General features: G+C 45.8%; 1 protein-coding gene across 1 annotated transcript; it reads left to right on the top strand.

The window, feature by feature from the left end:
* Nucleotides 1–2264: 2264 nt before the first annotated feature.
* Nucleotides 2265–13964, top strand: LOC136963394 (E3 ubiquitin-protein ligase CBL-like). The gene is made up of 15 exons (XM_067257517.1): nucleotides 2265–2881; nucleotides 4445–4692; nucleotides 5924–6070; nucleotides 6269–6425; nucleotides 7521–7642; nucleotides 7787–7924; nucleotides 8213–8300; nucleotides 8558–8689; nucleotides 9001–9234; nucleotides 9381–9497; nucleotides 9638–9924; nucleotides 10130–10297; nucleotides 10486–10598; nucleotides 11170–11361; nucleotides 11549–13964. The coding sequence occupies exons 1-15, from the start codon at nucleotides 2738–2740 to the stop codon at nucleotides 11893–11895; spliced, it is 2634 nt and encodes an 877-aa protein (XP_067113618.1). The 5' UTR covers nucleotides 2265–2737; the 3' UTR covers nucleotides 11896–13964.
* The last annotated feature ends 418 nt before the right edge of the window (nucleotides 13965–14382 follow it).

The raw sequence follows: 14382 nt of genomic DNA, 5'->3' as shown, positions 1-14382 counted from the left end.
ACAGAGAGGTTGAGAGGCTGCACATGGCCTGCAGGGCCCTCACTGAGAGGATGGAACCACTTGAGGTGTGTAGTTCAACACCAAAGGTCCACCATCCAGCGCTTTGTAACTAAATCAGTACAGAGACTGTACTGATTCATTGATTCAGCTATTGTTTGATTCAAGGTGTAGAATGACAATATCCTGATTAAGTTTGTTGATTATCATCCTAAAGAGCCATGGAAAGATCCCGGGTCCCACATGCCAAAAGGTTATGTCTTCTCTTGTCTCCCCAGGATCTATCTGAGACAGAGATCACTCCTGTGGTCCCCTTCTCCATTGAGGACGCCATGGACTCACCCCCTCTGACTCCTCCTACTCCCAAGGCCCTCCTCTTCAACCAGCAGGTTCCCCGGGCTTTGACTCCCCTCAACCTTGTCACCGTTGGGGTTGTGACTCCTAGCAGGCCTGAGACTCGGCCTGCTGTGGGGTATTTACACTACTCTCGTCTGGCACCAATCACCCACTTGAGCACTGATGCAAAGAAGCTGCTCCAATGAGGATTGGAAGAGTTCCAACAGGTGAGTCATTATCATCACAGGCAAATATATGATGACACTGTTAAAGCATAAATCACAATATGCACAATGATAACGAATGAGGCTTGAAAAGAACCATGATTTCATTCGTTCATTGCCATTGAGTGATTCGTCCATGTAAGCATGTGTTCTGCTTTCAGGATATGACGGAAGACACAACTGGCAAAGGGGGAAAGAAGGCCAAAGCGATGTCGTACGTCCAACCACTGACTGTGGAGGAAGTCAGTGAGAAAAAGCAAGAGGACGAGTCCAAAAACGACTTGAAGGAGAAGAAAAATAAAAATGTGGGAAAGAGGTGAGGGCAGATATCAGAAAGGCTAAATGAAGGGGGTAGTAGAATGTGGGTAGAGACATCAGTACACTCAGTGTAAGGATGAGAGAATGCATACTGGTATGGCAGATTACATTTTATGTTTTTTCTTATGATTGACAGGTTTCTCCTGTGGCTGTCGCGCAAACTCATATGCGGCAGTTGTTCAGATGTTTAACAAACATCATGCATGCATACTCATGCTCTTTCTCTCTCTCTTTCACTACACTGAGATCATGTAGACATACACACTTATGATGTCATCAGTTACACAACACCCTTACACACACACACACACACATTCACTCTCTTTCTCTCTCTCTCTCTCTCTCTCTCTCTCTCTCTCTCACTACACAGAGATCATGTAGACATACACACTTATGAAATCATCTGTTACACACCACCCTTACACACACTCATTCTCTCTCTCTCTCTCTCTCTCTCTCTCTCTCTCTCTCTCTCTCTCTCTCTCTCTCTCTCTCTCTCTCACTACACAGAGATCATGTAGACATACACACTTATGACGTCAGCAGTTACACACCACCCTTTCCTCAGACTTTTTTTTCTTTATATCACAGATGCTTGACTAAATGTTGCTCTCAATAAAGTTATCATTTTGTGTTTCATTTGGTATTTCTTTTTGATGGTTACTACTTGATGAGTATTACTGCACTGCTTCATGTGGGCTTGCTGTAGAGGAGATGGACCAGTGTTTTCTTCTGGGAGTCTGATAAAGGAAAGAATAAAAATGATAGGTCACGCACAAAATATACACAGAACAACTCCTACAAATATTGTTACAATGTAAACTTGACAAAATGTGTAGTCTAAACTGGTCTTTGGGCCGTAGTGGACTTGATGGACAAAACACTTCCTGATGTCACAGTTTGGCTCTCACAACGTATGCTGTATCTAGCCAACCAACGTGACTGTGACACATTTCTCCAATATTATTCAGAGAACTGGTTTTTGAGGTGTTATAAATCTGTAAAACGATGACATTTCTTTACAAAGAGGAGCACCCATTTGAGAAAAGGAGGTCAGAGGGGGAGAAAATAAGGAAGAAGTATCCGGATAGGGTGCCAGTAAGTTGTCAATGCGCAAATTGGCACTGGCAAACATTGCTAGCTACTAAGCTACAGTAATTCGTAGATGGGTTAACAGCATTTTGTCAAGCATCTGTATTCAATAAAGTTATAAAGTGACATAATTTTGTGTTTTCTTTGTTTTACTCGGTATTGCTTTTTGATTATTGTTAATCATGGTAAATCAACTAATAGAGCATCCAGCTTAACTATAAATAAAGCATTTGTTCAGGGCTTTTAATTTGACAAATGAGGAAACCGGAAGTTACCTAATTTGCTGTACAGGCGGAACAGTAGTAGAAAAAAGCTGAAAATGGGAAGAAAACAGACAAATACATCGTTCATGTTCTAATGTTCGAAAAAAATTGACCGCGTATTAGCTTTGAGAGATAAGGCGGGTTTCTTATCTATTCGTCCACGCATACTTGCGTGTGCCCTTGTATTCATCTGAGCTCGTCTCCAAAGATAACAGACGGGGACAGACACTGCACAACCAAGAGGAGGTTGAGCTATGCAATCGCTTGTCTTTTCCAACGAAAGGAGAGGGCGGACAAGGGCTCTTTAAAAATTCTCTACAGCAGACCAATCTCAACTGCCTCTCTTTCTTCTAGCCTGCTCGTTTGCAAGGTTTGTGTGGCAATTCGTCGCTGTATTTACAAACGGAAATTTGCAAAGACGGCATTTGTCTGTAAATACGTGTCCAGAATTATCATTCATTGACGGCCTCCAAGCCCCGGGGCTCTCCCCCGGCCGGCGACAAAAGCATGGCAGGAAATCCGAGAAGGGGCGCCGGTCTCATCGGGTTGATGAAGGATGCCTTTCAGCCCCATCATCAACCCCTCCAGCCTCATCAGCCTGCGGTCGTAGACAAGAAAATGGTGGAAAAATGCTGGAAACTTATGGATAAGGTATTACTTTCCAAGAATAAATGGTTGACATTGTCTGTGTTTCTAGCTGTGGAGTGGATATTGATCAGGAGAACTGGAAGCATTTTCGCATTTACCCCCCAATGTGAAGTCATTAAATATTACACAGCCGAAGACCATGTAGCCTACCTAATGTAGATGGGTTATTTGAGCCCTGCTTAGTCAACTGTGTTAAATGCTTATTTCGATACTGACAACAGTTTAATTTGACTTGCTATGGAAGTTGCCTAATAAGTATCAGATACGGGTTTTATTTCGTTTCCTGTATTTTGTAATGTGATTACTGTACGTAGTTGTGTCGGGTATTTTATAACCTCCACATTTTGTCTCTTTGAATCCCCCTAAAACAGTGGCTTATGTTTAATTTCTTTTTTTCATATTCCACCTTTTCGGTGTCCTATTCTTACTCTCTTAGAAAAGATGCCCTTTGGTTGAGCCTGTTTGAATGAGACATCTGAATTACAAACATCAACCAGACTGTAAATAATTGGCATGGCCACAAGCAGTCAGGCACAATGTGAACTCTCAATGCTTCAGTAAGCTGTAGATGACCAGCTCACTCATAGGCATATTGACTCACAGACCTTTTATGTTGGCTAGTATCTGTCCTGACTGATTCTTCACTGTTTATTCTGACCGATGTTATAGTCACTAGTTTTGTAGATGGGTTCCCTTGAGACCTACAATGGTTTCTGTGGCACAGTTTGTTTAATTGTAGACATTATTCAAATCAAATCAAATTTATTTGTATAGCCCTTTTTACACGCAAGCATGTCACAGAGGGCTTCACATATGCCCATAGAACTGCCCCTCAACCAACCTAAACCCTCAAGGAAGACAAGGAAAAACTCCCAAAAAACTCTCAACAGGAGAAAAATGGAAGAAACCTTGGGAGGAGCAATTCAGAGAGGGATCCCCTCCTCCAGAGATGGTTGGTGAGAGAGAGCAGCAGAACACAGGCTAAACATAGTCATACAGTGTCGGTGGTTTTTTAAAACACCAAAATCCATTGTTCAACTTTATAGATGTAGGACAGGACCGGGAGACTCGCGACCAGGTCCAGCGTTGGCTGACCGACGACCAGGCAGGTGCTGACAACTCAAACCCCCCACACCACAAGGGATGTGTGTGTGTGTGGGGGGGACAGAGAGAGGAGAGCAGGGATTAGAGGATGCCAGGAGCAGATAACAGTTACAGTCATAATAGAATGAGATCCCCACCGGTCAAGTGTGGACTGGTGCAGCAATTTAACAGAGCAAAAAAGGGGCAAAGTTTTTGTGTGTCTCATTGTTAATTTGACAGTTGAACAAGGTGTTCTTTTTCTGTAATGGAACACCAGGAAATAACTGAGGGATGTCGACCAAGGTGCTAAATATCAAAACGGTCTTCTATGGTAGTACATGAACGTAAGATTTTCTCACCCTCAGATTGCAAACCCATTGTGCAATCCCTTAGGAGCCAACAAGATATAAACAGCAGTCTACCCAATGTTCTAGCCTGTTCCAGGTTGTTCTGACCTCATTTCAACCTTGATTTTCCACACAGGTGGTGCGTCTGTGCCAGAACCCAAAAGTGGCTCTGAAGAACAGTCCTCCCTACATCCTGGACCTGCTGCCAGACACCTACCAGCACCTGCGCACCATCCTCTCCCGCTACGAGGGCAAGATGGAGACCCTGGGGGAGAACGAGTACTTCCGGGTCGTGATGGAGAACCTGACCAATAAGATCAAGCAGACTATGAGCCTGTTCAAGGAGGCCAAGGAACGCATGTACGAGGAGAACTCCCAGCCCAGGTAAACATGGAGAGTGGGAAGCTGCAAGTGTGCAAGAATGGGCACCAAGAACAACAAACGTGTACATGAAGTGTGTGTGTATGTTGAAGGGGCTCTGATAAGATTCTGTGTATCTTGGCAGTTCTTAGCTTCTCTGTATGGCTTCGTAGGGCTTCCGAACAGGAACACTCCCCCCCGAGACTGTAGTTGAAGATGCGATCTTATCAGTTTCTGCAATCATTTTTGTGGCTACAAATTTGCATAGATAAGACTTCTAAGAACTCCACTTTACACCTCACACATGTTCCCATGCGTTAAGCCGCCTACACAAAGTACACTTAAATAACACCCTAATATCACAATATCCCTAAAACACGCTTATACCTATGTTCTCAAAAGCACTAGAAAATAAGAAACAAGCTCTTGTGTCTAACTTCTGTGGCTCATGTGATACAAAGGAAAGTTTGATGAGGAGGAAAGAATGAGTAACTGATGCTCTAAAGTGTAGAAGAAGGCTCTGCTTCCTCATTCTCTCTCAAACCCTCTCCGTAAGCTAAAAACCCATCCTGTTTTTCTTTAGTGAAGCAATGATTTTAATCTGTGTTCCTCCGCACTCGCACACAGATTGTCTAGCCTACGTCAATATTTGTATTGACCTAATTAAATGGCTCTGTATTCCATTTCATCTAGTTCCTTAATTGTTCTTGAGGACAAGGAGAATCCTATTGACATTTCAGTTGATTTTTCTAGAGTTGAAGCACCTTGTATCAATTATTTTGGAGTTGGGAAACTCCAACTCCATTGTATAAGCATTAGACATAGACCCACTTCTGTTACACGTAGGGTACATCACTACACACTCACTTATTTGTTGTCTGGCTGTCTGTTCGTTGGTGAGGTTAGTTCATAGGATGGAATTTCCTTAATCTGTGTATGTAATTCATCTCTGAATGAAAAGCAAATGTGGTTGACGGAATGTAGTGAAATTTAGACATGCCGCTCCAACAGTCAGCCCACACTGACACGCAATGTTCATTTACTTTTAGATACATGCTATAATTATGTCATAACTTTGTGACCCTTTGTGGCACAGCAGATGGCCCTAAGCTGTCCTTTCTATGCAAGACTGCTGACTTAGGGGAACATCATTCAAGACCTAACAGGTCCCACAGATCTCTGGGAGAAGTGGTGGTGGATGACGATGATGGTTATCTGAGTCACTGACACGATGTTCATCTTCTCTCCTTTCCAGGCGAAACCTGACCAAGCTGTCTCTGATCTTCAGCCACATGCTGGCTGAACTGAAAGCCATCTTTCCCAACGGTCTCTTCCAGGGGGACAATTTCAGAATCACCAAAGCCGACGCTGCAGAGTTCTGGAGGAGGTCTTTTGCTGACAAGTGAGTTTCCTATTGCCCATGAAGCAACAGCTGGAGCAGAATAACCCTGCCTTATAAGTGTATCCAGTTGTTAGAGTTGGACCATTAGCATGTAGATGCAATGACGCCTACATCGAAGACAAGAAAAATATAAACCCAAGAAAACATAAAAATCTGTATCATTGAAAGAGTGTCAACCAACCCTCCTGTACTCTGTAGAACCATAGTCCCGTGGAGAACATTCCGCCAGGCGCTCCATGAGTTCCACCCCATCAGCTCTGGGCTGGAGGCCATGGCCCTGAAATCCACCATCGACCTCACCTGCAACGACTACATCTCCGTCTTTGAGTTTGACATCTTCACCAGGCTCTTCCAGGTACTGGCTCCAAACCTAAACATGGTTTTATGTGCTGCTCACTACAGTGTACAGAGTAGACACCAAGATGTTCTGAGAAGTCTATCAGACTTCATCTTCATATGAAAAATGAAAATGACTAAATGTAAATATGACTGCTGCTCCTGAAGCTCCTGTGAGTGAAACTAAAGGAACATTATACCCTGCTCATGGTGACAGCAGATACCTACATATACAAACCATAAAATCCGTGGGAGTTTATTTCTTTTTTTGCTAGTGTTCATCTGTATAGCTTATTTGTTTATCTGATAACAGTTGCCAGTATGCTTTCTGTGAAGCAGTCTAGGGCTGTAACTTGAAATGTCCTATTTTCCTTTCTGGAAGTCTTAATGTACACAGACCTCAAATTGCCATGCTAAAGTTCACTTTAGGTTGAACTTTTACAAAATGGTGCGTCAGTGAAGGAAAGAGTAAAGGAAGGAGTCGGTTCGTATACACCACTGTGTGGGTGGTTAATTTGAATGTTGGAACTTTTTTATTCCATTTAAGCCCATAAGAGTATGTTGTGAGTACGAAGGTAGAGATATCTCTCTGTTATTAGGTAGGGTGTGGCAGGCCCTGTAGGGCCTCTGTTGGACAATGCCAAATGTTTGCCTTTGACAAGAGTTCTCTAAAGAGTCCACAAGCCTTGGCCGGACCTAACCTCCGAATGAGGAAGAATGAAACCCAAATTACCTTCCTCAAATTAGCAATGTAAATTGAAGTGGGGCATATTTGCCTGCGGATGTTTTAACCACATAGCTTGTCATAGTGCTCAGCTTTCTGTGAATAACACACTGTTCCATCCTGGCTCTAGCACCCCACTGGGAACCAGGCCAACTATCATCAAGGCCTTTGGGTATTTCATTACTTGCATAAGCCTTAGATTGATCTCAGTCGTAATATGACTAATTGGCCTGGTTGTGGGTGATTCTTAGAATGACAGAGGATGAGAACAGACTGCTTTGTGAGTTTTCCAGCAACCAAGAAAGAGAATTGTGGTTGATAACAAGATAGTTACATGTCACGTAAAGAGTAGTAATAATGTGTGTGTGTGTGTGTGTGTGTGTGTCACAGCCGTGGTCGTCTCTCCTGCGGAACTGGAACAGTCTAGCAGTCACCCACCCAGGGTACATGGCCTTCCTCACCTACGATGAGGTCAAGGCCAGATTACAGAGGTTCATCCACAAGCCTGGCAGGTGAGACACACATACACACACACGCTCACACACAAACACACGCGCACACAATGAAAACGCAAACATGAACACACAAAAGCCAATGCGCCAGTAGATTCCACGGGAGATTTCAGTCCGATGACTTTGCGTCGACCTTGTCTCCAGCTACATCTTCAGACTGAGCTGCACCAGGCTGGGCCAGTGGGCCATCGGCTACGTCACAGCGGACGGCAACATCCTGCAGACCATCCCCCACAACAAGCCTCTGTTCCAGGCTCTCATCGACGGCTACAGGGAGGGATTGTGAGTACGCGTGCGCTGAGACGAGCTCCTGCGTAAGACCGGGGGCTGTGTCTGAAAGCTTCACCTGCACTTGTCGCAATCAAGGCTATCCCACAGTCCTTTGGTAGACTACAGACCAGCGAAAATGACATGTTTTGAGTCTAGGTGATTTTCTGAGGTTCTTGTTTTAGACGAGGCCTTGCACATGTACTGCCTTTTGCAGTGGATTCCGGAGTGAAATCCTTTCAGCTGTGGTGAGATGTTGGGCCTGTCGTGTTGAGTGTGTTGGGTGTGCTGCTCCCCCTCCAGCTACCTGTTCCCAGATGGGAGAGCTCAGAACCCGGACCTAACAGGACTGTGTGAGCCCTCACCACAGGACCACATCAAAGTCACCCAGGTCAGACAGGCAGACACACATACCTACACACACAGGCTATGTTGAGACCTGAGTAACTCTTTTGAATTACATACTAGTCTGTTTTTAGCCGTAGCCACAGCCAGTAAATCCTACCCTGAGAGAAGAAAATATACAAACGTCAAAATCTGCCCTGACTACATTCTGATGTGGTATCTTGCACATGTGGCATGTAAACACCTCCTCCGTAACAATCGTCAGCGCTCCTCTCAGACCCGTTTCCCCCCGCCGCCCTACAGGAGCAGTACGAGCTCTACTGCGAGATGGGCTCCACCTTCCAGCTGTGTAAGATCTGCGCCGAGAACGACAAGGACGTGAAGATCGAGCCGTGCAGCCACCTCATGTGCACCTCCTGCCTCACGGCCTGGCAGGTAAGACGAGCCGAGGCCCCACTCCTGAACCATCGCTCTGGTTCTTCCACGTGTAGACTCACCTCTCTCTGAGGCCCTCCTGGTCCATGGCTCTTGTTTTCCTGTTTTCTTGAACGGGCCCAGATGTTCTCTCTCTGACCCCTTCTCTTCCCCCCTCACCCCCCCCCCCCCTCTCCGTCTCTTTAAATTTGTGTTTTTTCTTTTTCTTCTTTATCTACCCTGCTGTTATCCGTTCGTCTTATCTGTTCCCCTTCATCTCTCTCCGTCCCTGTGCCCCTCCCCCTCGTTCTCTCCCCCTCTCTGTCTCCCAGGAGTCGGAGGGCCAGGGCTGCCCGTTCTGTCGCTGCGAGATCAAAGGGACCGAGCCCATCGTGGTGGACCCCTTCCACCCCAAAGCCGGCGGCAGCAGCGGGGCCTCCTTCGCAGGCTTCCAGATGCAGTACGGGGCGGAGTTTGCCGGAGCCGTCTCCCCCGGCAACGACGAGGAGGACGATGAGCGTCTGGAGGACCCCCACCTCATCATGAGCAGGCTGGCCTGCGCCAAGGTACGGGACCCAGGCCAGCTGTGTGTGTGTGTGTGTCTTTTACATCAGGAGTACGGCCAGATGATTAGAGAGACTATGCTACTAAATGCTCTGCCGCATGGCTCATGTCTTATTGGAGTCTGGTGTGGTGTACTTGGTCTGTTCAGGTGGAGAGGCCCCCCTCCCCAGTCACTCCCCTGCCCCCTGTGCCCCCCCGCATGGATCTTGTACAACCGAGACCCCCGAGCTCTCCTGGAGCCCTGGGCCAGGGGGCCACGCCCAAGGTAAGCAGAAGCGATGCTTGGGAAGAGAAGTGTGTATTTCTCTCTGCATGCTTTCGTTGTCATTATACTGCTCGCCTCGCGCATGTGTTTACTGCCACCACCACGATGACAACTAACAATTAACCCGCGCTCCACCCCAGATATCGGCGCCCCACCGAGACAAGCCTCTCCCTCTGCCCCCCGCCCAGAGAGAACTCCCCCCTCCCCCGCCCCCCGAGCGCCCCTCCCCTCTGCCCCCCCCCGAGGCTCGGCTCCAGAGGAGGCCCCTCCCCTCCACCCCCGCCGAGCCCAGCTGGGCCTCCAACTACATGATCCCCCGGCCTGCAACCAAGGTGCTCCCGCTGCAGAGCAACGGCGACGTGGAGGCCGCCCGAGGGAAGCTGCCGGCCCAGAACGCCGCCAACGCCGTCTACTCCATCGCTATCCGGTGGGTTATTCCGTTCAAAACCTGGCAACCCTATTCCAAAAACATCATGTTACGTGGCTGCAGAGGATGCCTTTTCTATCGTTTTGATTCTAGAGTTTTTGAGGTGCCCGTGATGCATTGCGTGGTACATTAATCCATTGATTAATTAGTATTCCGTTCATACTGAGCGTCTCTTAATCCCCTTCCTGTCTGTCTGTGTGGCCAGGCCTCACCCAGCCCCTGTGGTGTCGAGCAGTGACAGGCCTGGGGCGAGCGAGGAGAACGAGTACATGAGCCCCACCTCTCTCCCTGCTGGAGCCCCCTGGGTAATGGCTGGTGCTGTCATACCCCCACCACCTCCTCCCCAGACCACCAACAACCACCATGACTCACGGTGAGGACGCCCGTCTCTGCAGGAAGCCAGACCTTCTGCTTTTGATTTACCCACTGACACCACTAGAGGGCGATTCACAGCCACGTTTGGCTGTTGGTTGCTCTCTCTCTCTTCCTGTTTTTGGGCTCGCTTCCTCTTTTCGACTGATCTGTTTGTCTTCCTCTTTGGTTTGGTGTCCCTCCCCGCAGTTCTGTGGTGTGTGATGGAGACTGGGAGGACCCCCAGGTGTACGAGTCCATGTGCAACATCCAGGCACAGGCTGGCGCAGCAGACGCCCTGCCACCACAAGCAGCAGACTCAGGTACACACACACACGTGTGTGTGTGTATATATATATATACCTGACAAACACAGAAGATGACTATATGTTTGCCTCATCTAGGTATTACATTTTCAAAGGTACCTGTGGACTTTTTTTGCGTTTGATTTGGTTAAGAGCTTATTGGATAGTATCTTAAGATTATAGCTTATTTGATAGCATCTCCAGCCTGTATTATATAACAGCATAGCCTTTGGTGTCGTATCATGATGGCATCAGTTGTTATTGTCTAGGCACCTCCTTACTTTAGAAAAGTCCAGACTAGAAATGATCCAGTCTTAAAACTGATAAAAGAGGAATTTGAGACTTCCACGGGCAAAATGTCTCTGAATGTGGTTCTGAAGTTCTTTCTAAGGTCGCAGGGATGTTTTCATGAAGCAAGTCAGCATGTTCCCGAGGGAGGTGTTGGTAAATAGTTTAAACTGACGAACGGTATTTGACATCCTCATCAGAATATCCTTCTTAAGTACCGTTTTCAAAAACACTGCACATATTTCGAAATGCAAAAATCTGGGGAGTCTATGCCATTTAATTTTTTGAACCTTCTCCCCAGACCACCTGTACCTGCCCCCCGCAGTCCCCCCGCATTCCATGGTGGAAGCCGAGTCTGAAGACGTGTATGAGTACGACTACCCCCGACCCGTGCTCCCCCCCGCCCCCGCCAGACGTGCGCTGTCTGACATCACTGGCTCCTCCTCCAGCTTCAGCTGCCTGGCCCTGGACGGAGCCCCCCCCATAGAGCCCAGTATGTACATCACCTACACACTCTACACACTCTAGTAGAAATGATGTAAACAGAGCCCCTCTCCCTAATGCGCTCTCGCTCTCTCCCCGTCTCTCTCTCTCTCTCTCTCTCTCTCTCTCTCTCTCTCTCTCTCTCTCTCTCTCTCTCTCTCTCTCTCTCTCTCTCTCTCTCTCTCTCGTCTTCTTAGCTATGTTTGTAGCAGGCCCGGAACCCGAGCGACCCCCCAAGCCTCTCCCTCGACGAGTCAACTCTGACCGACGGCCCCACCCCCTCACCCCAGAAGTCCCACGCGGCCCATCTCCAGGACGCTCCTCTGTCCCCTCCCCGTGCCCCTCCACCTCGTCCTCCTCCTCGTCCCTGGGCCCCGCCCCAGCCCTGCCCATCAACGGGGAGATCGAGCGTCTGATGAGCCAGGGCTACTCCTTCCAGGACATCCAGAAGGCCCTGATGATAGCCCAGAACAACCTGGAGACGGCCAAGAACATCCTCCGAGAGTTTGTGTCCATCCCTTCCACGGCCCACATCCTTACGTAGCGGCCTCCTTGTCTGTTTCCTGTTCTCTACCCACTGTGCCATAATGGATAGCATTTACCTTGTGCTTTTGTAAAAGAGGTTGCCAAGCGCTTTATGTTGGGAAAGGCTGGGAGGGGAACTCACCTCAGAGACAGCACAGCTATACTGAAACTTAGAGGGAGGAGAGTGCTTTTGTGTGGCTTCTGTACGGCCAAGCCTGCTGACCTCTTTGCTAACTTGCCTCTGGTCTTATTGTGGGGTGGCTAGTGCATTTGTCACTGTTTCTGAATGCAGTGTTTTCAAAGCTTACTGTATCTCTAAGCCGCAAAAGGCTTAAAAGAAAGAGGTTGGGACTCGCAATTATTTTGCAGCAAACGTCATTGTCAAATGGGCATACTTGAGTCTTTAACACTCCCTGTAAAGGCGGCCATCTTAGTTTTGTGCATACGCAAGTCGTGCATACGGTATGTAGCTAACTAGACAAGTCAGGTGGGAGACTAGCATTTGACTCTGTGGTTTTGTGCAAACGCTAAATGAATGTGAATCTCAAAGTTGCATTGCAGTATTACAGGGCTTCATGTCATACATTTCACATTAGTAGTCATAAGTTAGATTGAAAAGTAAAACAGACTCCATCGGTTGCTTCAGTTGCTGGTTTAGTGATGGTGATATTGTGTATGTATGATAATAAAATAAATGTCTAAATGATGTACAAGTAATTTCTGGAATGTACTGTAAGTGTATATTCGATGTAGTAGCCTAACAGTGATGGATTAACTAACATGCAACATTTCTCATATATTTGTTATTTTTTTATACTTTCATTTTCTGCCACCGTTCTTAGTGGTATGACGATTACGCCTTACTTGTTTATTCTGTGAATAGCGTTTATTAAGTTTTAAAGTGAGTTTCCTTCTTATTTCGTAACAAGGAAGAGAGGCAGTTTAACATGCCCTTTCTGAATTTTCCTATGTGCTAATTCTTGTGCAATTGGACTGCTGCTTGTACTTTTTGTAATTTCTTTTTTCTTTAGTCAGGCTATCAATTTTCCAACATATTCATTGGGCAGTTTTAAGGACAGGCAATCTATTTTAAGTCATACACTCATACTATTTTTGTGAAATGAAGTACATAATTGGCACTACCTCATAGTAGACTTGCTTTGCTGCCTATTCTCTGGGAAAAAATACTCGTACAATGTTTTTTATTCTTGTTCTCAAAAAACCGACCCTGGTCCACTCTCTGTAAGTGAATCTATATTTGAACTCTGTGTCTTTTCTTTGCTGTTAATCCTTATTCCCTAGAATGTGGCTTATCACTGTTGAGCATTTGTTGATGTAAGATCTACTACCTGCTCACCAAGGGTTTAGATACTGTCTTATGTACTCAGGTACTCATTAGTCTGAAACGTGCAGTGATATGCCAAGGTTGTATGAGGACACAAACTTGACAAATTATTGATTCCAAAGCCAAAAGCATTTAAACACAGGTGTCATTCATATGTATTAATGGATGCTTCTTTGGTCTCTGTACAGAATATCCCTTTGATCTAAGTATAGTTTTTATTTCATGTAAACTCAATGATACTGTTCCTTTGAAAGTGTTAATGTAAATTGACTGCAATTTCTTGATCTTAAGTGCCACACCATGAGAAAGAAATGTTTGAGAATAACTTGAAACTCGGTAGGAATGACTTACTAACAAAGGTTGAAAGTACTTTCAAGGTCATGTGATGTCCACTGTTCTGGTGAGAATATGGGATTCAACAGTAGAAGGCGCTGTTTAACTATACATTACTGCGGTAGACTCATTGAGGGATTTTCTGGATACTGTAGCACAGTTGGTACTTTCTGATAAGAGCCAATTTTTCTTTTTTTGAAGATTGATGTGGTATAATTAAATGTTTGCCTAACCTTTACATAAGGAGGAAAACTAACTTGCTAACTAAAAAAATGTTTATTTCCCCCATTGCCTTGTTATTGCATGTGTAGATAAATATTTTATTTATTGATTTTTAATATACTCAGCATTCATTATGTTGCAATGTGTTCATGCCTAAGCCATTAAAGATTTCAAATAAACAATATTTTCTTTAACATTTTATCATGAGTGTTCTGTATTGAAACAATACCTTACTGTATAGTTCATACACTGCTGGTTTATGTAGAAACTTGCATTGATGCTGGAAAAGAACTGACTGCAGTCCTGTAACAGTAAATGCATTCAAATGTAGCAAATCTGCTGTATCAACATGTCTAGACTATTGTGCTGGACCCCCTCCTCCCACAGAGTGAGCTTCTGTGGAAATCTGGAGCTTCTGTGTGCTTCTCACTTCCCCAAGACTGCAGAACCATGGTTACAAAAGACTTCTCCCCTTTCTTCCCTAGAGATTACATTCTAGGCCTGTAATAAGGACCATACTGAACCCACAGAATCAGCAATAATAAATAACATTTTTCTCTGGTTTGAATTAGCAATATAACCTGATGCTGATACAATAATCTTCCT

Source organism: Osmerus mordax, chromosome 19 (genome assembly GCF_038355195.1).
Source record: "Osmerus mordax isolate fOsmMor3 chromosome 19, fOsmMor3.pri, whole genome shotgun sequence".
Classification (NCBI taxonomy): domain Eukaryota; kingdom Metazoa; phylum Chordata; class Actinopteri; order Osmeriformes; family Osmeridae; genus Osmerus; species Osmerus mordax.
Note: the sequence above shows the minus strand (reverse complement) of the source record. Positions and strands in the feature narration are given on the sequence as shown.